At 51.0% G+C, this 22,653-nt stretch overlaps 3 protein-coding genes across 15 annotated transcripts; 1 reads left to right on the plus strand and 2 right to left on the minus strand.

Annotated features, from left to right (window-relative positions):
- Positions 1–582: 582 nt before the first annotated feature.
- On the minus strand, positions 583–10,822 carry RAB3D (RAB3D, member RAS oncogene family). Its single transcript, XM_037505845.2, has 5 exons — positions 10,748–10,822; positions 9,106–9,397; positions 7,861–7,979; positions 7,647–7,771; positions 583–3,791 (listed from the first exon to the last, which is right to left on the minus strand). Exons 2-5 carry the CDS (start codon positions 9,331–9,333, stop codon positions 3,604–3,606), a joined length of 660 nt encoding a protein of 219 aa, XP_037361742.1. The 5' UTR covers positions 9,334–9,397; positions 10,748–10,822; the 3' UTR covers positions 583–3,603.
- A 1,147-nt stretch (positions 10,823–11,969) lies between these two features.
- TMEM205 (transmembrane protein 205) lies at positions 11,970–21,010 on the minus strand. 5 transcript variants are annotated; one of them, XM_037505856.2, is made up of 5 exons: positions 20,764–21,010; positions 14,473–14,556; positions 13,541–13,649; positions 13,276–13,439; positions 11,970–12,326 (listed from the first exon to the last, which is right to left on the minus strand). In XM_037505856.2, the coding sequence occupies exons 3-5, from the start codon at positions 13,638–13,640 to the stop codon at positions 12,021–12,023; spliced, it is 570 nt and encodes a 189-aa protein (XP_037361753.1). In that variant the 5' UTR covers positions 13,641–13,649; positions 14,473–14,556; positions 20,764–21,010; the 3' UTR covers positions 11,970–12,020. The 5 variants fall into 5 exon arrangements, with proteins under 5 accessions (XP_037361753.1, XP_037361756.1, XP_037361754.1 ...); XM_037505859.2 differs by lacking the exon at positions 14,473–14,556; XM_037505857.2 differs by lacking the exon at positions 20,764–21,010 and having other exon boundaries at positions 14,473–14,572.
- CCDC159 (coiled-coil domain containing 159) lies at positions 14,454–20,599 on the plus strand. Of its 9 annotated transcripts, none has more exons than XM_037505847.2 (12): positions 14,458–14,591; positions 16,372–16,804; positions 17,552–17,585; positions 17,858–17,973; positions 18,065–18,146; positions 18,282–18,477; positions 18,906–18,973; positions 19,050–19,126; positions 19,473–19,594; positions 19,813–19,895; positions 20,256–20,369; positions 20,536–20,599. In XM_037505847.2, the coding sequence occupies exons 1-12, from the start codon at positions 14,494–14,496 to the stop codon at positions 20,538–20,540; spliced, it is 1,428 nt and encodes a 475-aa protein (XP_037361744.1). In that variant the 5' UTR covers positions 14,458–14,493; the 3' UTR covers positions 20,541–20,599. The 9 variants fall into 9 exon arrangements, with proteins under 9 accessions (XP_037361750.1, XP_037361751.1, XP_054549261.1 ...); XM_037505849.2 differs by having other exon boundaries at positions 14,458–14,587; positions 20,253–20,369; XM_037505848.2 differs by having other exon boundaries at positions 14,458–14,580; positions 20,253–20,369.
- Positions 21,011–22,653: the final 1,643 nt, after the last annotated feature.

The raw sequence follows: 22,653 nt of genomic DNA on the forward strand, positions 1-22,653 counted from the left end.
CCAGCCTTGGTCTTTCTGGTTCCCATTTTAAAACTATACAGAAATCCCCACCCACAAGTCCTCTTTAGCATGCAAAAGACACATCACTAGGATGACCCAAGGGTTTTAGGAGCTGTGTGCCAGAAACCAAAGACCAAATATTTCGTTTCTGTTATGTCACAGAGAGGACCCTGGGTAAGATAATTTAAAAAAAAAATTTAAATCCCTGCATTTGAGATATTCGTTATGCATTACTTAATGACATTTAGATCAATGACAGAACACAGATACAATGGTTGTCTCCATGGACAATGCCATCGCACTTAGGGGAGTACACACAATTCATTCCTCAGTGTTGCCCTGCCATGACTGTTTAGTGAAAGGGACACTTATTTAAGTTATATCAATAAATTAAATAGTATTTTAGATTCTAGGGGCTGTGGGGAGCATAGGAAAAGCGACATCAGAAATACTGAGGGGTTGTGGCACTAAACGGGGGTCAATGAGGTGAGATTGCCTTGAAAGAGGAGGTGAGGGAAGTCATATTACCTAGGTTGAGAGCCTTGCAGGCTGAGGGAATAGCCAGTGCAAAAGCCCTCAGGCAGGGGTCTAGCATACCTAAATAGAGTCAAGGAGGCCAATGTGACTGGAGCAGGGAAAGTGGGAAGAGTTGAGGGTAGGGAGGTGACGGGTCGGAGTGAGCAGGTAAAGACTTTGGATTTTACCCCAGGTAAAGTGGGAACCATGGAAGGTTTGAACAATGGAGGGATTTGACTCAACTCAAGTGCTCACAGGTATCCTCTGGATGCTGAGGGTAAGTCAGACCTCACTAGGATTAATTGGGGAATTTTCCAGAAGCAAGACAGTGACTATGTGGCTTGGTTTGAGGCAGCCCCAGAGCAGAGCTTCCATGGCCTGATCCAGGTTCTGCTGCATGGCCCTCAATCAACCATCTATTTGGCTGTGAATCAGCCCATCTCTTCCTGAAAACATTTCACTAATGGAAATAAGTCACCACATTTGGGCATAATGGCTTTAATTTAATTTTCCTTGTGGAGAAAAGTGCATGTTTTTCTAAATGGACATCAAAGAATCACTTACACAGAACCACACCCAGGATACAAATGACCAGGTCAAAAGCTCTCACCATAGTGTTTCAGGATCATCAGGGAGAAGTCAGCCAGTGGAACTAGTGCTTGACACTGAGAACAAACTTTACCCCATATTTTTTTAATGAGGAGAGAAAGACACAAGAAAATTATGCCTGGAGAAGCCAAAAGAAGAAAGAAAAAAAAGCAGAACACTTAACCAGACATGTAAATCACTGAAACTGCCTTTAGAAAGACAAATTGCTAAAAGTGAATGGTAAGAAGGGATGGCACTGGTGCAGAACCACCTCAAGGGCTGCCACAGCCTTAGTCTCCGGGGAGGTGGGAAGTCACACAGCCTTTGGTTTAATTGTTGTTTGTAAACTTAACAAACTTCTATCTCCACAGTGATCTTTGAAGACATCAGTTTCAGCTTCCTAAAGCCCATCAGGAGTCAAACATTGCCCCCAAACATCATAAAATAAAAACTTGTACTATTTTTACAACAAAAAAAGTTAACCTACTTTATTCCCAGAGGCAGTTGTCTCAGTTGCTACTTGAAACCAAACTGTTAAAAAATCATGTGTAAACAGGAAGCTTAGGCCAAGTCAGGTACATGAAGCAGCCAAAGCTGTATTTTATCATATAGGTGGTGCCAAGTCAGTTTGTCCCTCATATAACGACCCTGTTCCACCACATCTTCCTGGCAGCAGCTTAAGGAAAATGCACTAGACATTAGACTCCCGCTAGACTGTGGTGCATACACTTTTTAGCTGCTTTAATTTCACTTTTATATTAAAACTAGAATACTTGACTTCCACCTGAAACATTCAGATACTCACTTTATGTTTTCAGCAACTTACTCACTTCACAGTGAGAAATCTAATTTGTTGGCATACAAAGATATCCTCACTTTCAAGCTCTACGGATAGCTAGTCCTTGGTATGAGGCGAATAGGATCTTTTAGGAAGAAATTTAATCTAGAGTAATATTAAACTTAAACTTGAACCTAACCTGAGAAGGAAGAGGTTTAAGGCTACAGTGTTGGTCAACTGGCACGTCTGTTGGTGTTCTGAGGCAGATGGTGTTATGCCATCAGTTTTGACTTTGTGGGGCTGCTGAGCCAGGGAAAAGGGGACAAAGGAGTGTCTGCAATGTAGATCCCCAAGTTACACATAACTTCCCAGCAGGAGCCTCAGCAGCTGGAGATTTTAGCCTCATGAGTTCCCCAGCTGTGCTGTGCCCCAACCAGGGGGACTTAGCCCAGCCCATCCCTTCATCAAGCTGCCAATCCCAAGCTGTGGCTGCTGATGTGCAAGAAATAGCAGTTATACAATTCTGCTTCCTCATCCCTCTGGTCCAAGCACAAAGCATTCCTTTGAGTGACGCCTACCTTAGCAGAAAATGTCACATCACTGGGGCTCACTAATGACATGACTTAGGAAACAAACCAGGTGTTCAAGGGTCCTCAAGCGGGAGGAGCCAAGTCCTCACTTTGGAAAGTCTCCAGCAAGGGCAGATTCTAAACATTGCTCAATTTCCTTTTCTAGCAGGATGTAAGATGTGGAAAGGCATTGCTTAAAGCACTACCAGTCAAAAAGCCCCAAACACTTCCAGCCAACAGGGGTGTGGGGGTAGGAGGGGAACCTGGCCGGGAGGCTCATGGCTCTGAGGTTAACTACTGGTAAAAAGCCCCATGCAGGAATGCCAGCGGTTGAGAGATTCTCTGCTCCATCTGACACAGCCAATTGGTAGTTCCAGAATTCAATTTTGGATCAGAAATTCAGTGGATAAGCCAGAACAGTGAAAAGGGTGATGGATGATGGGTGATGTAGAATTCTGGGTAAGCTCGGAAGGCACTTTTTGGGGTCCCTGAAAGCAAGGCGGAGGGGGGCTGACTCCCTATCCCATTACAATGGGAAAAGCTGCTGTAATACTGTTTTTACAGGCGGAGGATCTGCAGGCCAGAAGGGAGGAGTCTACAGAGGCCAAATCACCTCCCACCTCAGCACACTGAGGTCTTAAAAGAGGTTCACAGACAGGCTTGGGGAACAGATTGGGGGACCTGAGAAAGAGGAGCTGCCTTCCATATCTCCAGAGATTAATTCTGAGAACCCACACTACATGAGGGAGAAAACAAACCATCTTGCCTGTGAACATCAAGCAAGGTCCAACACATACCCAACAACAGAATGGCCCTGGACAATGGTCCTAATGCAGAAGGCACTGGATACCCTCCACCAGGCAGGGGTGACCATGCCGCCCACACCACTGCCATTAAAACCCCTGAAAAGCAGCAAGTTCAGGCATGTCAATGTCCCCAGTCCCTGCCTTCACTGTGGAGTCCCCAGGGCCTGAGGCCTATGTCAGGGACTGTTGGTGGCCATGGTGAGGGAACAGGCCATGCAGGAGTAAGGGGCAGCTGATGGGAGGCAAGGGCGGCAGTGCCCTGAGTTTAGAAACAGCCCTTGTGCTCATGGCTCCATCACAGTCCCTGCTGAGGCCGTAGGGAGTGGGTGCGGGTTAGGGACCATTTCTAGCAGCTGCAGCCACTTGGCTGGGGGGGTGGAGTGTCCCCCAGGGCTGGGCCTTTCCCATTGCTGCCCAAGCTGGAGCTGGGTTCCAAGGATTCATTCATCTTCTCACAGATGATGTCCACCAGGCGCTCGAAGACCTGTTTCACGTTGATGTTTTCCTTGGCACTGGCCTCAAAGAACTCAAAACCTGAAAGGACACAAGAAGGGACACCCATAAGATAGCCCCCGCCACAGACAGAGCCTGGGCTGTGGTGCCACCCAAACCTGAGTCTCAAGCCTGGTCCTGGATTGAGTACTTTGGTCTTTCCAACCTCAGCTTGCTCATCTGTGCAGTGGGAACAATAATATTGATGATGATAAAGAGCTGCAGAAGCAGCCTGGTATGGCTACTGTTAAAAATCTCTAGTTAACAAGGCAGTGGCTGCAAGACTCCAGGTACTAGCATCTATGGGGTGTCCTGGTGTCCAGCAAGCACTGGGGTGCCCGTGGATGACTGGTTTTTGTCAATTGGTGCTGCACAGAGAGGGCAAGTCACTCATCTAAATTCACACAAGTAACTGGTGGCACAGCTGGGATTCAAACCCAGCTGCCTGGCTGAAATAATCATTCCGTGAATAATCCAGCTATACCACCTTGGGCCTCAGGAGGGAGGACAGGTTGGTTGATACCTCAGGATGGGGGACACAAAGTGGCTTTGAATATTCTCAGGCCATCATAATTTGTATGTCATTTTTCACATTTCCAAAGTGGTGCAAAGACTTTGGGGATCTGCCCGAGGCCCCTCGGCTACAAAATGTGGCCCAATGACATGAAAGTAAGAGGGTAGATGATAGTACTTTCTATTCCTCTGAAAGGTTGGTTCAGGCTCTACCTGCAGGTAACTGTCCCTGAATTGCCCCTAATGGGTCCTCACCTGTAACCCCCACTAAAGTGGGTGAGAAATCCAGATAAACATCTACCATATTACCCATAGCACAGCATAAACAGGGCTCTATGCCAGCACTTGTCAGACTGTAAAATGTTATAATATAAAAATATAAATAGTTAAATAGTAGTGTGTGTAGTTATCTATTTACTATCCATCCCGACTACTAGAATCCCAGGATTTCTGTCCGCCTTGTTGTAGGGTAAATGGTTTTCAGGCTTTTCTGCCCTCTGACCATTAGGTTTGCCCTGCCAGATGGGGCACCTGCAGTTGTTACATCGTTGCAAACTGTCTTGTTTACTTCTGTGGGCCATGGGAGGAGTACTGAGGCAGCCATCAAGAGAAGCAGAAGAGAAGCAGCAGCAAGAGAACCGGGAGCAGGAGAGGCAGGAGAGAGAAGCCCAGAGTGAAGACTTGGTTGGGGGGGGGGGGGGAAAGCTAGGAGGCCTGCAGGCCTCCTGGCCCCCTGGCACCCCTGCCTGCCGTGTGCCTGGTTGCTGCAATGCATGAGAAAGCCACCGAGGGCTCCAAGACTCTCCTTTACCTGGTCTGCTCCGATCATAGGAAACCTGCTCAGTGGCCCATCCTACCCCTACACTTGTCCACTACTTCTCCAGCCTGGTGCTTGGCAAAGAGATGGTGCTCAGTTACTATTTGCTTACAATTCAATGAATGAATGACAGAGGCAAAGCCTGAATTAGATCTACTATAAGCCGTCATCATCAATGTCACTATATTGTCTTCTGGGGAAAGTCTGGCATACCTTCTCTGGTGGTTTTTTTTTTAACTTTTTTTCCTGATTATAAATATTCACTGGAAATTTACTGCAGAAGCTAGATACTACATCCTGAAAAATATCAAGACAGATAAGAAATATATGTAATCTTATCACCCAAAAATAATTATTACTGGTTTTTGATATTTAGCTTTCCAGTGTTTTTAAAATAAATACACAATGGTTAGGGTTGGATTTTAAGGAGTATGTGTGTGCATCTGGTCTTTTTCCTATAAAATTGGGATCAAATTTTATCTTCTACTTTGTACTCCAATATTTTAAATTTAATGACCTAGTAGGAGCCCCCTCACTCCCAGTTACTAGATGTTCCCTGCAAGAAGGTATGGGCAAGAATCCCAGTCCAGGGCTGGGTCATGGCTGATTTCACCAGTTCAAGGCAAATTGATGGCCCAGGGTCTGACCATATGAGCTGACTCCACAGCATACCAGGCTGGATTCCCAGAAACCAAAGGGGACAGAGGAGCAGGTTACATGACACCACAAGGGAACAAAGAGCCAAACTTAAATGGAAGACAGTCCATAGAACAAAGACCTAGTTTCTCCAAAAAGTCAATGGCAAGGGAAACAAAAAAGACAGAGGACCATTTTAGCATAGAGTCCTTGAACTTTCTCTTTAAAGGGCCAGATATAAATATTTTTGGCTTTGAGAGCCACATGGTACTGAGAGTTTCACAAGCATCAACAATAGTGCACAGGAATAAAAAAAAAAAAAACCACATACAAAAAAACCAATAGCTCACAGTCATGTTCACCCTTATATGCAACCCACACACAGCTCTGTTATTACTGCCTCATACATTAGAACTCATTTATTTACTCCTCGTGACAACTCAATGAAGTAGAGCTGTTATCATCTCTGTTGCACAAACAAGGAAGTGCAGGCACAGAGAGCTGAAGTCACTGGTAGTACAAGATCATGAAGCTATCGAGAAATAATGCTGAGTTAATGTTCAACCAGGGCCAGAATTAGCTTATTTAATCTTTCTAACAGCTCTATGCAGTAAACACAGTTTTCACCTCTGTTTTCTAGATGGAGAATTGGAAGCACAGAGAGGAGGGGCGATGTGATTGAGGTCCCACAGCTGATGGGTTGCAGACTGGGATTCTAACTCCAAGTCTGGGTCCTTAACGTGCCCTTTCCCAGCAGTGATTATGCCATCTCCCAAAATGAAAGTCCTGGGATAGCCTAGAATACTAGAATACTCCAGGATAAGATTATCATGTAGCTTAAATTTTGAAAATATCATCCTTTTGCTTGACTCCAAAAAGGTAAACTGAAAATCCCCCTCCCATATCTGGTGCCCTGGCTTCCTAGTTCTCAGACACATATAGGTCATATGTATCTGCTACCAGATTTCTGTTATCTTTCCACATTTTCTTTAGGCAAACATAACTCTTTATTCTTTTCTTGTCCTTTTTATACACTAACGCAGGGGTGAACAAACTCTAAGCTGTAGACCAAATCTGGCCCATTGCTTGCTTTTGTAAATAAGTTTATAGACAAATGGCCACACTCATTCATTAGTTTATTGTCTTTAGCTACTTTCAGGCAGAGTTGAGTGGTTGCAACTGAGACTCTATGGCTGAAAATTCTTATCTGGTCTTTTAAGAAACTGTTTGCTGAGCCCTGGACTAAAGGAAGAAGTAATAACCATTACTCTGCAGTTTACTTTTACCACATTAGTATATATCCCATAGATCTTGCCATAGTGAAACATGAAGAACAGCCTGATCCATTTTTATGGCTGTGTAGTATTCCACTGTATAAATATACAGTCATATGCCACTTAATGATGGGGATATTCTGCGAAACGAATCATTAAGTGATTTCATGTTGTGCAAACATCATAAAATGGTATAAATGGTATACCCTGTTACACCTAAGCTACGTGGTATGGCTTGTCAGGGATACCATCTTCTATGTGGTCCATCACTGACCAAAATGTTATTAAGCAAAGCATAACTGTATACTTTATGTTTAGCTGTTTCCCCCACTGTGAGGTTGTCAAGGTTTTCCTCCTACTAACACTGCTTCAGTTTGATAAATAAATCATTTCCCACTTGGGTGTGGATTCTGTAGAATAAACTTCCAGAAATGGTTTTGCTGAGTCTGGGTTTACAGGGTAGTGAGGGGATCAGGATTTAACTGTGGGTGAATCTCCTGAAATTAACTGGAGAAGGTGGCATGTTTGTGGATATTTTTCTGGGCAGATCCTCAGAGAGCAAATTGTTGGTGACTGCTATTGGACCAAGAACCTGAGGGTAGGGATAAGAGTTAGGTGTGGGAGGCCCAGGGCCCATGTCCCAGGCTTTGTACTAACCAAGGTCATCAGCAAGCCTCCGGCCATCCTCAGCAGCCACAACACGCTCGTCTTCCAGGTCACACTTGTTCCCCACAAGGATGACCTGGGCATTATCCCAGGAATAAGTCTTGATCTGTGTGGCCCTGTGGAATTTGAGAGCAAATAGAACTGGAATTAGGGATGGGGGTGGGAAGGGCAAAAGTAAGGGTGTCAGTGGTCAACAAGCACTCACCAGTCCTGCACAGCAGCAAAAGACTCCTGGTTTGCGACATCATACATCAGCAGGAAGCCCATGGCACCACGGTAGTAGGCTGTGGTGATCGTACGGTAGCGCTCCTGGCCCGCAGTGTCCTGGGCAAACAGTGGAGTCAGGTGGCTGGAAGTCACTCTGTTCACTACCCCACCCCTGGAGAACCTTTTTTGAGGGAGCACTGCTCTGTGCTTAGTCCCAGTTTGATGGGTGAGACATGCACCTGCCAATATAATGTCCAGTCAAGGCAGGAGACATGGGCCTGTCCTCAAAGCCTCTAGACTCATGGCAGAAACACAGGCCAGCCCACATAATTGTAGTCTAATTAGACTATCATAGGGGCTGCCTGCACAGCTTCTGGTCTTATGGGACAAACCTGGCTTGTCCACATAGTCTCCTGGATGAGGGGAGAGACATGGCTCTGGCCTTAAAGGGTTCCCAGTCTGAGGGAATCTGTGGCCTCTGAGAGACTTATAAGCCCTTTTGTTTTTTTTTTTTTTTAAAGATTTATTTATATAAGCACTGGGTACAGTCAGAAGCGCGGGAGGGTGAGAGAATTCACCAGAGCCAGAGCGGGGAGCAGAGCAGGCAGAAGGACCGAAGTACACTGCTGAGGGGAGCAGCGGGCGGCAGGAGAGGTCTGTGCGCCATGTGGGACCCTCCTCCGGTGGCCGGGGAGCAGCCGGGGATCGAACCAGCGCTGCAGAGGCTGCGGGCAGCTTCGCAACCCAGCGCTCAACCGCTGGCGCCACTGGGGAGGCCCTTATAAGTCCCTTTGACCTCACCTCTAAAGAACCAACTTAGTGACCACAAACAAGAGCCACCTGAGCCAGAGAGTGCCCTATTACAGGCACCCTAGTGTGGTGCTCATTACCATGGTGATTGTTAACAGCAGACACCAGCTCTGACTGGCAGGCAGGCTCATTCATGGCCCCTAGGGTTTCCTGAGATGGTAGCCAAACCTCTTCCTCAATGGTTGCCAGGACTTCTTACCCACTATCTCCCTTTCAGACTCCACAGGACAGGGCACATCCCCCCATTTGATGATCACATAGGTAATGATCTTCATCACATAGATAATGCTCCCCTACTCATCATACCTACCCCACACCCCCTCCCTAACTCTGGGGGGGGGGGCCCATTTCACAGCCCTGTCCCCTCATATAACATCACAGGAGGAACTCCAGCCCCTCCCAAACAAAGACCCAAGGACATCTGCTGGCCCACCCAGATCTGCAGTTTGATCCTCTTGTCATGCCTGTAGACCGTCTTGACCTTGAAATCGATGCCCACGGTACTGACAAAGGCAGGTGTGAAGGAGTCGTCGGCATAGCGGAACAAGAAAGATGTCTTGCCCACACTGCTGTTGCCGATGAGGAGCAGCTTGAACATATAGTCAAAGTTCTGGTCTGCAGCATCCCGAGGGCTGGTGGGGGGGTCTCCTGCTGATGCCATCTTGGCAGGGAGCCTCCTGGGGGTAAGGGGAAGCCTAAATCCTCAGATGGGGAGGACTGGGGTCCTGCAAGGAAATCAAACACCAGAGTAAGGGCTCCAGTGCACATGTCAGGCCTGGGTTCAAGTCCTGGACCCTGAACACATCACTGTTTCTCTCTGGGCTTCAGTATCCTCCTCTGGAAAATGGGGATTTTGACCAAATGTAAGGGCCCAGGCTGGGGGGACACTTGGGGTACCTCCTCTGGCCAGTGAGGAACCAGATCTTTAAGAAGGTATAGGTGTGGACTTTGCCCCAGGCTGAGCAGCTGGCATGGCCCAGGTATGAACTGGGGGGAGGGAGGCCTTGCCACCTGGGGACCCCCCACTTATAGCCTGGTGTTCACTTTAACAGGTATCAGCCACTGGAGGGCCACCTCTTTGCTGACCTCCACAGGGAGAGGAGTTTCGGGGGGATACAGCCTAGGTTAAAAGGCCAGGTACCCAAATAGGTACCTTCCAACTTCTGTTTGTCAAAGGGGCTGGGCAGTCTCCCTAGGGCAGGGCTGACTCACCTCAGCCCCAGCCCACATTGGCTTGGTGAGAGTGACAATCCCCAAGTCTAAGGAAACCACCCCAGTCACATAATAATCAAGACACCCAGACCATCACCCCTCTCCAGACCTAGTACTTCCTTTTCTGCCAGTCTGTCTTCATAGTTGGGCTGCTTCATCTTGGTCCAGGGCATCCCCCAGCCCTTATTCCCTCCCTACGCCTCAGTCTCCCCAGCTGCTCCCTGAGCTGCACAGGGAGGCTCCAGAAGGCCTGGGTGAGTAGAAGGAACACTGGCAGGAGAATCCCAGGCATAACTATTTCAAAACGGCCTGTGGGGCTTTTTTCCATTTTAAAAAGAACCCAAGTGGCCCCCCTTTCCTGCCCTGCCCGCAGGGCCCCACCCCATGTTCCGGGAGAACTAGTTTGAGGAGGGCAAGAGAAGAGACAGGAAATCTTTCCCCATGCTGGGCCTGGCCTCCAGGCTGGAACCCTCACTTCCCCTCCCCCGCACACCTGTCGGTCAGTCTCACCTCTTTCTGATCACCTGCCCACCCTCCCTCACTCCTGACAGGTGAGGGTCCCTGGAGGGTTTGGCCCTGTTTCCCTTCACTGGATGTGGGGCAACCCAGCCGGTGCAAGGCAGCTCAAGCGCTCCCTCCCATCACCATATGGTCCCAGCCTAAGTCCCCAGCTGGGCTCTCCGCTCCGCCCGCGCCCGGTTAACGCTCCCCGAAGAGCCCAGCTGGGTGGGGGGCGAGGGAAGAGACTTCCCACGCCGCCCGCCTTTGTTCCCCAGGTCCCTGGGCCCTTTCCTATCCCCCCTGTACCCCCAGACCTATTAAGAAGCAAAGGTGCAGGGCTCCCTAACGGGAGGGAGTGTCACCTCTCGTGTGGGGCGATGCCCGCGGGCGTTCTGCCTTCGAACTCGCTGCGCCTTGGTCTTGGCCGCGACCCCGACCCCGCGCCGCCGCCGCAGCCACCCGGATCCGCGCCGGCTCCGCCCAGGCAGGGGAGGAGGGACCGCTCCCCGCGGGGGCCGGGCGGGGCAGAGTGGGGGCGGGGCTTGAGGAAAGCTGAGGGGTGGGGGTGGGGTTGGGCGCAGACCGAGCCTGCAGGGGTCTAGCGTCTGCCTGACAACAATAAGCTTTTCCTTTTCCCCAAGTATACGTAGAGCTTCTGCTATGTGCACAGCGGACTCTGGAGCTAGGTTCGAATCCCAGCTCAACCTCTTTCCAGCTCTGTGACTTTGGGCCTGTCACTTACCCTCTCTAGGTCTGTTTCATAAAGTGAGCAGTAAGTCCCCACCTCAGAGTTTTGTGAAGCTTGTGACCTGAGTTAGTGTTTGCAAAGTGCAGTGCATGACTCCTGTGAAATACTTTTACGGGCCCCTAGAATTAAACTTCCGCTTTATGAATAAGGAAACAGAAGCTCAGAGAGCAGCAACCCCTTGTCTGGAGCCACATAGTAAGGACATTTGGATTCCAGCACCACCTGAGAGACTGCAGTTGTAACAGTTCATGCTTTGCTGTTCAAATCCCAGCAATTCCATCTGTCCACTTCAAAGCTGACCCTCTATTGCTTCTGGGGAACAACAGTAGCCGCCTCCAGGGACTGCCTTAAGGGTGAAGTGAGATGACATGAACCGGTCAGAAAGGGCCCGCATATGCTAAGTAACAACCAGTCCCAAAGCTTCCAGGGTACACCAGACTTGCTTCTCCCCCTGGTCATTGTGGTGAAAGCAGCAGGTGGCAAATCATGCACCGGTTCATATATTTCCCTCTGGAAGTGACTCAGGCTACCTCTGCTCATATTGCAGTGGTCAAAAGCAAGGCACAGTCCTTCCTCCCTTCCCCCAGTGTCAATGGAGCGGGAAATAGGATTATTCACTAGGGATCAGAACTAGCTTTTGTTATAATAAAAAATGGCATGTCCAGTGGTGTGGTGGTTCATGCCCTGCCTGGCATACAGCATGGGCACAATTATAGTAAGAGCTTAGGGGCTACCATAGCTGATGCTCCAAATCATGCCGTATGAATGAGGAAAGCATCAGCTCAATCCTTGCCCACTCCTCCCCCTGTTTTTGGAGAAAAACAATAGCAGCCATTTCGAAAAAAAAGTGTTTATTGACATTTGGGCTGCCAGAAAGGCAGTGGGAGTTAGAGGCTCCTGAGGCCCAGGGCAAGGCCTGTGAGACAGAACCCATTGCTCAGGAGGCAGCCCAAGTTGCAAAGGGAGGATAGGCCATGGTAGTGGAAGAAGGTCTGGCGGAGAGCACTGTACTTGGGGTCCTGCCCCCGCAGCTGGTGGTAGGGGTCAGGGCCCTGGTGACTGCCTGGCACTTCCTGGCCCAGGCCCCGCTCCTTCTCCACCATTTGCAGGGCCCACATGGCAGCTGTGGTTCGATGTCCCAGATAGCGGGCATTGATGGTGGCCAGTGTGAAGTTCAGGAGCAGCAAGCACAGCTGGCAGGGGCAGTGGGAAGACAAGATTATCAGAGCATGAGAGCCAGAAGGGGCCCCAGGAAAGGTCTTTCTGCATCCTCATTTCCCAGAAAGCAAAGGGGGACAGTAATGGGTTAAAGACAGGCCTTCCCCTTCCCCAAACCCAGACTAGGGGTCCGAACTTGTAGCCCCTAAGGAAAGTCTTTATCACCCATCTCCTCTGTCCCGCAACAACCTTTATCCTCCTGTCCTTAGATGCCCATTCTGGAAGTCTCCATAACACAGTCTTGTCTCCTCCCCTCTTCTGCTTCCCCTTACTGAAGTTATCTAAGAATGTATTTTTTTTTTCCTCAAATTAGGACAGAGCACCATGACTATCCCCTCACTCCCTCAAAACAGCAAGCCTGTCTCCTCTGTGGCCCTAGCCCAGTCCCCAGAAGCTAACACTGGGCCCACAGGGAGTAAATAAAAAGTCCTTGGAGTTCCAGTTACCCATTATCCTCTCCTGTCTCTGTGGGATTATTCTTAAAACACCTTGTAGGCCTTACCTGCCCAAATCTGAGGAACAGAATGGGGACATGGGGAGGGCAGGATAGAGAAATACGAGACATACAAATGGTTTCTTGCCTTGTGGCTCAATGTGTGGATGGGGGTAGGAGACTAAATTCCCAGTCAGGCTGGTTTTTAAACAATGAGCTGGGGTCAATGCTCCAGTCCAGCTGAGTCACCACAGCTTGGAGGCAGGCCCAGCAAGGAGGAGCAGGAGCAGCAGCCAGCAGACACACACTGGGGGACAGAGTTGCTAAGGACAGTTGTGCAGCCTGTGCACTGCTCAAGGGTATTTAAAGCCCAGTTTCGTATCCACCAGGAAGAGCGGAACTTTTTAATTCTCACAAAGATATAGCGATAGGTGTTCAGTGGGGTTCTAGGAATAAGTCTCCAGAGGGTGGTGGGGCCTAAGTCGGCATACCTGGCTGGCTTCCCAGTATGTGAGTTGAGCCCAGGAATGCTGTGAAGCCAAAATGCAGAGGTTGACGAAGGCACAGCCCATGGAGATGTGAAAGTAGAAAGGGAAGAGTTTGCTCTGCACAAGACCAAAAGTATGTCTGGGAAGCCCTCGGAAAAGCAGGAAGCCTGTGGGATGCAGGAAGCCACATACCTGTTAGACTCTTCTGAGTCCGCACTCATTCCTGTCCCCACCCGATACCGAGCACATCCAGGCCGAAGATCCCTACCTGAGGCGAAGGTCACCCACATTTGCATGCCCCAGGCCCCTGACAACACCAGTAGATGGACCACTTTTGTCAGGTTCCCCAGGTTCCCACCGTCCTCCATCTTGCAGGTCTGGGAAGGAGGCACCATGCATCAGAGCTTTACCTCTACCTGGAGGCGGTCAGACTCAGTGTGTCTGCTCAAGGCCTGGGTCATGGCCAATCCAGCAGAGAGCCAGGGAAAGCAAACCAGAAATGGAGGTGGGGGAGAACAAGAGCAGTCCTGTGGCAATCCCAACTCCATTACTGCAAACATCGGCCCTCAAGATCTCAAGGCCTCTGGACCCCAATGTCTATGTGACTTCTGCAACCCCTAAATTTGACTCAGCTGCTCAAACTTGCACGCAGCCCTTAAGTCTTCAAAGATCATCCCAGGAAGCCAGTTCTAACTACAACGACCCCTGCTCTCAAAATTCCATTGTGAAGATTCCCCAAAAGCCTTCAGACACCACCTATGCTTGGGAAACCCCAAATCTCATCCGGAGGATATCGACACCACCACTAGGAACTCCGACCTCAACTCGCAGCTCCCAGAAATCCAGGACCAGAGGCGCTAGGGCCGAATCTTTGGGGCCAGGCGGGCAGGGCTCAGTACTCACTCCAGCGTCCCCGGTGGCCGGTGGCCCTCTTCAGCCACCTCCCCTGGTAGAACCAAGAGCTCGTCCCGCCTCCAGCTAAAGCTGAAGCCAATCAGATCGTAGATCTGGGGCCTCCTCGTCGGCCCTCTTAGATCTTTACTAACTGATTCGCAGAAACCGTCCTGAAATCCCGCCCCCTCGCCAGACTTTTATCCAATTACACCGTGACTCTAGAGACCTGCGGAAGGGGGAAGGAGCCAATGAGGCCTCCGGGGGGCGGGGCTAAAATACTAGCCACACCCCTCTCTGTGACTCTACCTTTAGGCTCCGCGCGTTTTAATGCGATGGTATCCCCACGGGATCAAATTTCAGCGTCACAGCTGGGGACTGGCTTCGCGGTCCCTGATGGGAGAGCATGAACAGGTGGTATGTGGTAGGTGGGTGCGGAAAGGGGTCGGAAGCCTGGCGGATACAGGATTCACGGCCCGAGGGGCGGGGCTCATGATGATGGCCCCGCCCCCTTCCCCAAGACTTCTCCCGTGTTGAGCAGTGGGATTAACAGCGATGGGGAAAAGGATGGGGACTAGACCTGGGACTTGTCTGCATTTGGCACTCAGCAATACCTCTTCCCTTCTCCCCTCCAAGCCTCTCTGTGCTCTTTTGTTCCCCAAGTCCCAAGATCTTTGCCTGACGTTCAAAGACAAACACACTGTGTTTGTGCCACTACTGTGTCAGGCTCTGGCATGAATATCTTAACCACAGCAACCCAGTAAGATGGAGAGTATGTCATTACATTTTTATAAATGGGGACAATGAAACATGGACAGACTCAGTAACACTTCCAGAATCACACAACTGGGAAGGGGTAAAGCCAGGATTTGAACCCCGGCCATACAACTGGAGGGTCTCCTTAATCATCATACTGTTCTGCTTCTGGAAGTGAGGGCCTCAATGAAGTGATGATTCTTGAAGGGATAGTCTAGAACATTTCAGACAGAAGAATAACTCCTTTGTCACAGGGTGGGTGTGAGAAATCCAATGAATTCTTAAGGTGGTGGCAGCCTTCAGTGAGATGCTCAGAAAATAAGAGCTTACAAAAGGATTGAGGGAGATTTTTTAAGATTTATTTTTCTGCATACAAGAACTAGGGTGTAAGTTAGAGGTGCAGGGGGCAGGGTGAGTGGGTTCACCAGAGAGTAGCGAGCTGAACAGGCAGATGTACTGAAATACACTGCTGAGGGAGCAGAGGGCGAGACAGGAGAAGTCTGCTGCACGATGTGGGGTAGCTCCCTGGCCGGCCAAGGGATCGAACTTATGCTGCAGTGGCTGGCAGTAGCTTGATAGCACTGTCTTTAACCCCTGCACCACCAGGAAGGCCCTGAGGGAGATTTTTATAGGGGAAATTCTAAGTAGGGTTTTGAAGAGTGCATAGGAGTCCAGGAAGACTGAGCCAGGGGAAGGACACCTGGCAGAGAGCCTAGCAAGGGCAGAAGAGAAAGGCCTGGAAGGTTTGAGGAACTGGCTGAGTGTGACTCAAGGCAAGGTATCCTTCACCCGAAGTTTTATCTGACCTAAGCTTCTCCATGTATATACTAGCCCCAACTACACTGGAACAGGGAGGGGGGTGTGAAGGTGAGACCCATAGCTGAGTTCTTTCTTATTGTTGGTCTCACCTAGCACAGGCCTGAGCCCCAATTCAGCTAACAATTATTGAATAGATGTGCCCTGTCTCTCCTGCTCATGTTCTATGGCTCCCATTTACCTGGAAGCCTGGTCCCAACTCCCCTGTTTTACTTTCAATACCTTACTTAAGCTGTCCTGCTAACCTCCTGCTGCTTCCTCTTCAACCCTGCCTCTAGCACAGAGCATGTGGTTCTTCACCTCTAAACTTTTGCATATGCTGTTTTCTGCCAGAAATTCCCTTCCTATAGGGTTCAGTATCAGTATCAAGATCTTTTTTTTTAAGGCTCTTCTGAGGGCTTACTACCTCCTGTGGGGCTTTGGGGCTTACTACCTCCTGTGGGGCCTTCTCTCTGCCCTGCCCAACTTGTAGGGCTGAGATGGTCTTCCGTGCAACCTCTAGCAGCTTCTGCTCCTACCATAACTTAGAGACTCTATGTTTAAGGCTGAGGCCTCTGTGGGTTGTCAGGGAGGGTCTGGGAGTGTCGGGACATGGGGACTGGTCTCAGAGCAGTCTTTTGTCCCCTATACTTGAAGCGATCCTCTTCTGGCTGGCCTACCCCAGGACCCTGACAACTCTGTGCCCTGCCTCTGCTCATCTCCATCACCTTCCAACTTGTGTTTGCCTGATAACAGGAAGTGTGACAAGTACTGGGGTTCGTCAATGGGCAACCCTGGGACTGGGGAGCCAAGAGGGGCTAGAGTGCTCCTGGCTGGCCCTCAAGAAGCCATCACCTCCCCAGCCTCTTCCTCAGACAAGATCTTGGACTATACAATTCACTGGTCCCGAGGCCCTGAGCCAGAGACGTTGGCACCAGCTACTTCTGAGAACAAAGTGCTGACTGTAGACTGGAGGCCAGGGAAGGGCTCAGGGTCTGGGTCACATGGGTCTCCCTCGTTCCCCAACGTAGAGTCACAGGAATGCTGTAATGACCAGGAGCTTCTGAAGAGGATTCACAGCATTACTAAGGTCACCCCCACCAGGGGAACCCCTTCCTGCCTCATCACAATCTACCACTGTGGGGCTTAGGGTGGGGGCAGTGGGGGTAGGATGGTTCTCCTCAAGAACCTTCACACCATGTGTCCTCAACACCTAGGACAATGTCCAGTGCAGTCAGGAGGCCTGTACTAAAAATGTCTTAAATGAAAGGGCAAAGAAGGAAGGAATGGAATGGATGTACAATTGTGTGTCTTGGGGGGGGTTTTATGTGTGATAGTCTCTGAGTGACTGCCTGCATGTCTGCCTGTGGTAGTAGTTATGCATCTGACAGGTGTATGAGTGGAAGCCCTTGGGCTTACAACTTAGCATGCATAGTTGTGTCTGAGGTTGTATGTCTGTGTGACTGCTTGTGTTTCAACAACCAAGTGAGGTTGTGCATCAGGTCTTATTAGTGCCCACTCCAGACACCTCAATGTAATTTGTCCTGAAGGAGGAAGGCCATTGCCTGAGCCCAAGACAGAGACAGGGTTCTACAGCCCTGTGCTCTTGAGCAGCCCACAGACCTGCAATGTAGGGAACCAGTCACAGTGTACCCCAAGAATGTGCAGGCCAGGGCAGGATATGAACATGCACCTGCAGGTAGCTTTCCTGCACCTGGGGTTTGGGACACCAAGAATTCAGCAGACCCAACTAATGTCCAACCCCTCAGACTGGGTTGGGGTAAGTAGGAGGGTAGCCCAAGGATGGATTTCCACTGCCTTCTTGTCCCCTCCCCAGAAACCCTTGGAGATCAACTCTTCCAAAGTCAAAGGTGAGACCCCTCCTTCCCAATAAGACTGAACTGAACCTGCCAGTTTCTGCCTCTACCCTCTGCCCCAGCCTCAACCCACCCACAACTGCTGCCCACTCATCCCTGCCCTAGCCTTACCTGACTCTAGCCTCTGACCTTGCCTTCCATCCCTGCCTCTACCTCAATCCCTGCCTCTAGTCTGGGGATTCTGCCTCTTGCGCCTGCTTTTACCCTGCCCCTGAGCTTCTGCTGACTTCTGCCCTGACCTTGATGTTACTCTGCCCTCCCCCCAGCCTCTGCTAATCCTCTGCTCATAGCTAATAAGTCCACTATGGTGATTCCTGACTCCCAGAAACACCTGCGATGTGAACTGGAGTCAGTCAAGAGCCAGCTACAGGCCCAGACCAAAGTGAGCAGCCTCAGTCCTATCTCCAGCAACTTCTGCCCTGGTCCACCATCTTTTCTCCCACCTAGATCTGACCTTTGACCTTTTCCCCCAGGCTTTTGAGTTCCTCAACCATTCAGTGACCATGTTGGAGAAGGAGAGCTGCCTGCAACAAATCAAGCTCCAACAGCTTGAAGGTGAGGTCTGGCAAGGTCAAGTAAAGGCTGGACACCAGCCCTGTTGGAGTCAGCTAAGGCCATGGTGAGAGGAGGTGAGTGAGTCTGGGTTCAGGGTGTGGTCCAAGTTCAGTCATGGTTCTACTGTTTCGGCAGAGGTGCTGGGCCCCACAAGCCACCAGACAGAGAAGGAAGGACACAAGTGGGGCATGGAGCAGGGACACCAGGAACTATATGGGGCTCTGGCACAAGGCCTGCAGGGGCTGCAAAAGACCCTGCGGGACAGTGAGGAGGTGCAGCGGGCCCGCACCACCCGCTGCCTGCAGCTGCTGGCCCAGGAGATCCGGGACAGGTGGGCATGCCTGAGGGCTTTGGTAGGGAGGGGAGGCCAAGGAAAGGAAATCAGAAGCATAATGAAAGGTACTGGGAAGAAGCCTAGGTAAGAGGGACTAAGGGGTCAGAGAAGGCTTAGGAAACAAAAGGAGAGGATAGGGGAGAGACAGCTGGCTGGTAGGGGGAAGGAGGGTATGTGTGGGAGATTAGGAGGCCAAAAGGCAGGGAAGACAGGAAACTGGAGGTGGCATGGGAAGGGAGGCCAGGGGATCTGGAAGCCGAGGGGTGGTATGGGAAGCTAGAGGGAGGGGAAGAGGCTAGAAGGTGGGGGAACGGGTGGTTGAACACATTAGTACATGTGAAGTTGGGGAGGCTTGGGGAGGCAGGTGGGCAGAGGGGGTCAGGGTCTAGGCAGGGAGGAGTGGTTTAGGCTCTACTTTCCCTCAGCAAGAAGTTCCTTTGGGAGGAGCTGGAGCTGGTGCGGGAAGAGGTCACCTTCATCTATCAGAAGCTCCGTGAGTACCTGGAGCCCACAGCCAAGAGGGTGGTTGTTCTGCAGTCTGGGCCCCCCTGAGTGCCCTCCCCCCACAGAGGCCCAGGAGGAGGAGATCACAGAAAACCTGATGAACATCCAGAAGATGCAGAAAACCCAGGTGAAGTGCCGAAAGGTGAGCAGAGAGATCGGGGACCTTGCAGAGAGGTAGGGGGATCTCTGCCAGCCTTCACCACTGGTCTGGAGTCAGAAGGCCTGGGTTCAAGATTCAGCTCTGTCACTTATTTCGTTATGTCACTTGTGTCATGGTGGCAAGTCATGTCCCCTCTCTAGGCCTGCATTTCCCCATCTGTGTAATGGGCATAATGGCACAGTCTTACCTGAAGGGGTAGCCATGATAACTGAGTGCTAAGCATTTTGAAGGCAGCCTGGCATGTACTAAGTCCTGTAGAATGGTCGTCTTTCACCATCATCATTGTAATTACTATTGTTGTTCTCTCATTCCACTCCCTTTGCCCCAGGTCCTGACCAAGATGAAGCAGCACGGGTATGACACATCCAACCGGCCAGAGACTGAGGAAATGCCATCAGGAGGCACTGGCTCCTGGAAGGATGACCTCCAGAAGGAACTGAGTGACATATGGTGATGCCCAGCTCACTCTCTAACCTCTGACTCCTGACCTTATCTCCCTGCCCCCACCATCACATCAAGCAGTGGCCACCAGGACCTGGAGCCCCCATGAATCTAGTCCTCCTTCTCCTCTCAGAACTCACCTCTGCCCCTGACCTCACCAAGCTCCCTACCCCAGGCCTGAGTAGTGCAGAGTCTCCCAGGGCCCCCAGCTCCCCATCTCCCCACAGGTCTGCTGTGCATGTGCTTCAGAACTCATTTGATGGCCTTACCATGCCTTCAGGGGGCCACCACAGGACCATGAACCTCAGGGGTAAGGGGAACTGAACATTGCTCTGGGGTGGGGGGGGTCATTCTTAAGCTTCTCACATGGAAGCCAATATTTGGGGGCTGTATTTATCAGGGCTTATTCTGGGGTCACATTAAGTAATGTTCATTAAGGAGTCCTTGACGTTTCATTCACTCAGAATTCACTGGCATCTTTCTTAAGGCATAAGATTCAAGGATCATTCTCATCACACTTTCTGATCATGTTGGGTCCCATTAAAGGGATATGATTGAGGACCACTAAGTTATAATATCAAGGAACACCGGGCTCCTAATCAGAGGTCACTAAAGGGTCACATTCAGGATTCATGCATAAAGGGCCAGAAGGTTTCTCTCCCTCCAGCAGGCTACAAGGGGCACCGGTGCTTGAGCCCTCCACTCCCATCCTGGGACTCAGACTCAGACTCAGACCAGGACCCTTCCCAGGCATCATTCAGCAAGAACCGCTCCTTCCCACTTGGTGTGGATATTCCCCTGCCCCATCCAACCCTTCCCCTCCTGGCCTGCCCTGGAATCCCACCCTATGAACCCTCCCATCTCCCAAACTAGGCATCTTCCCCCTGACCTCTGACCCTGAGTTTCCCTGGACCCAGGACAGGCCCTGACGGCCCCCTCTCTTTCCACAGCCTGAGCAGCCGGGACTGCTCTCCCCGAAGAGCCCTCCAGAGAAAAAATAAACTAGCCAAGACCCTCCTTCACCTGTGGACTGTTGCTTCTGCGGCTGCGTGCGCATGGAAATGCACCCTCCCCCGACCAATCTACTTCTCTGTGTTAGGGTGGCTGAAGAGACTCCAGGGGCTGTTTGGGATGGGTGGGCTAAAGGTCAGGGGACATTGTGAGACAGACAGACTCACGGGAAGTCTGCAGATTCGAGTGGTCAGAGGGGTTCTTCAGCACTGGTGGCCAGCCTTCTTTTCTGGGGAGCCGCGGCGATCTGGCCTGCTGCTTCTACTACCCAAAAGGGAACCCGGGAGATTGTGACCCTGGACCACGCTCTGGGACCCAGCACTTCTGTTTCCTTAAGCACCCCCTCTCGCAGGTTCTTGCGCTGAAGCCCCAGCTTCCATTCCCTCCCGAATCTGTTCTAAGACGCTCCACCCCTAGGAGCAACCGAGGCCCCGCCCTACTGTCTTATGCAAATAGGGGCCCTGAGGCCCCGCCCCTCGCCCAGAGTCTCCAGGCGTCTGCGCGAGGCGGCCGAGCCGGGTCCACAGCGACTCCATTCCTGCGTCCGCCGCGGGGCCCAGCAGTCCGTCTGTCCGTCTCGCCGCGCCAGGGTCGTCTAGGCGGATCGGGGACTCAGGCGGCGGCATCCTCGACTCGGTGAGGGGAGGGGTTTGGGACGTCCCCTGCGCTCCCGCCCGCGGGCTTCGGACCATCAGTCAGTCTGTCCCGCCCGGTTCGGTTCCAGCAGGTCGAGTCCCCTGCGGGTCCAACGGCAGGAGGGGGAGGGGAGGCGACTAGCTGGGGCTTCCGAACCGGGCTGGGGGAAGGGAGTGTGGAGAGGGAACCCCAGGCTTGAGAAGCCAAGCGGCGGTGGTGAGGGTGACTGCGATTGTGTGTTTGTCGTTATTAAGTGTCAGTGTGTGGTTGTGTAACTATCATTTTGTGTGGCTTGTATGGTTTGGGGGGGGTGTCAATATGGTGTGTGTGTGTGTGTGACTGTGTCTGCCATGGCTGTCACTGTGTAGCTGTCCTACGGATCAGTCTGACGGTGTGTGTGGTGGCTGTTGTTGTAACTGCTATCACTGTGATAGTGTGACTGTCTTGGTGGTTGTGTGCATATGACTGTCGCTGCTATTGTGTGTTCTTTCTGATGGTGTGTGAGGAGCTGTTTTGTGTCCCAGTGTGTGGCCATGATTGTGACCCTGTTTTGTGTGGCTCTGTGTGTGAGTTTGTGTCATGGGCCATGTATTTGTCCTTGCAGAACCATGTGGCTGTGGTTGTGAATGGCACCGTGCCTCTCCTATGACTGTTAATGTGGATAAGAGACTGCTAATGTGTGTGACTGTCACAGAGTATCTTGTAATTGGGGATGTGATGTTGTGACCAGTTCTGTGACCCCCACTGTGTTCGCTCTTTTAGATGTGATTCTTAGATGTGATTCTTGATTCTTTTAGATGTGATTCTTTTAGATGTGATTCTTGGCAGCCCTGAGTCTACATCCCTGATAATGGTGGGGAAAGGGCTTGTGTGGGGCTGTGAGGTGTGTGGAGGTCCTCCAATGTGTTGCTGTGACTGTGCGTGTGTCACAGGAATTGTCTGATCTGTGTGGGTGTTTGTGGCAGGCCATGTGGTACTGTACTCTGTGTGTGTGTGTATGTGTGCAGTTATGTATGGTGGGTGTTGGGCACCTGTCTGAATGAACAACCCTATCTCTTTCATCACAAGACTGGCACTCAGCTCAATCCCAACAGGCACTCAGTCCTTGTTGGTGGATAGACAAATGCTGTGCCATGGTGTGTGGGTATGTGTGTGGTGGTTGGGGTGGAGGCTCTGGCTGTGTTGTATATTCTGGGGGTGCCAGAGTGGGTGATTGTGTCTCTGGAAAGTGAGGGAGCAATGGAAGCTGGGCATGTGGGATCTCTGGCAACTCTTACTCCATGTTACACCACAGCACAGAGCAAGTTATGTGGATGGGGCACTGGACCCAAAGTGCCTTTCCTCATCTCCCCAGGCCTCAATTTCCACTCCTGTGCCATGGGGGTGACCATGCCTGCCCTGCTGGCCACTAGGAGCAGCTG

The sequence above is a fragment of the Talpa occidentalis genome, unplaced genomic scaffold, assembly GCF_014898055.3.
Source record: "Talpa occidentalis isolate TD23 unplaced genomic scaffold, MPIMG_talOcc4v2.1 talOcc4.12, whole genome shotgun sequence".
Taxonomy (NCBI): domain Eukaryota; kingdom Metazoa; phylum Chordata; class Mammalia; order Eulipotyphla; family Talpidae; genus Talpa; species Talpa occidentalis.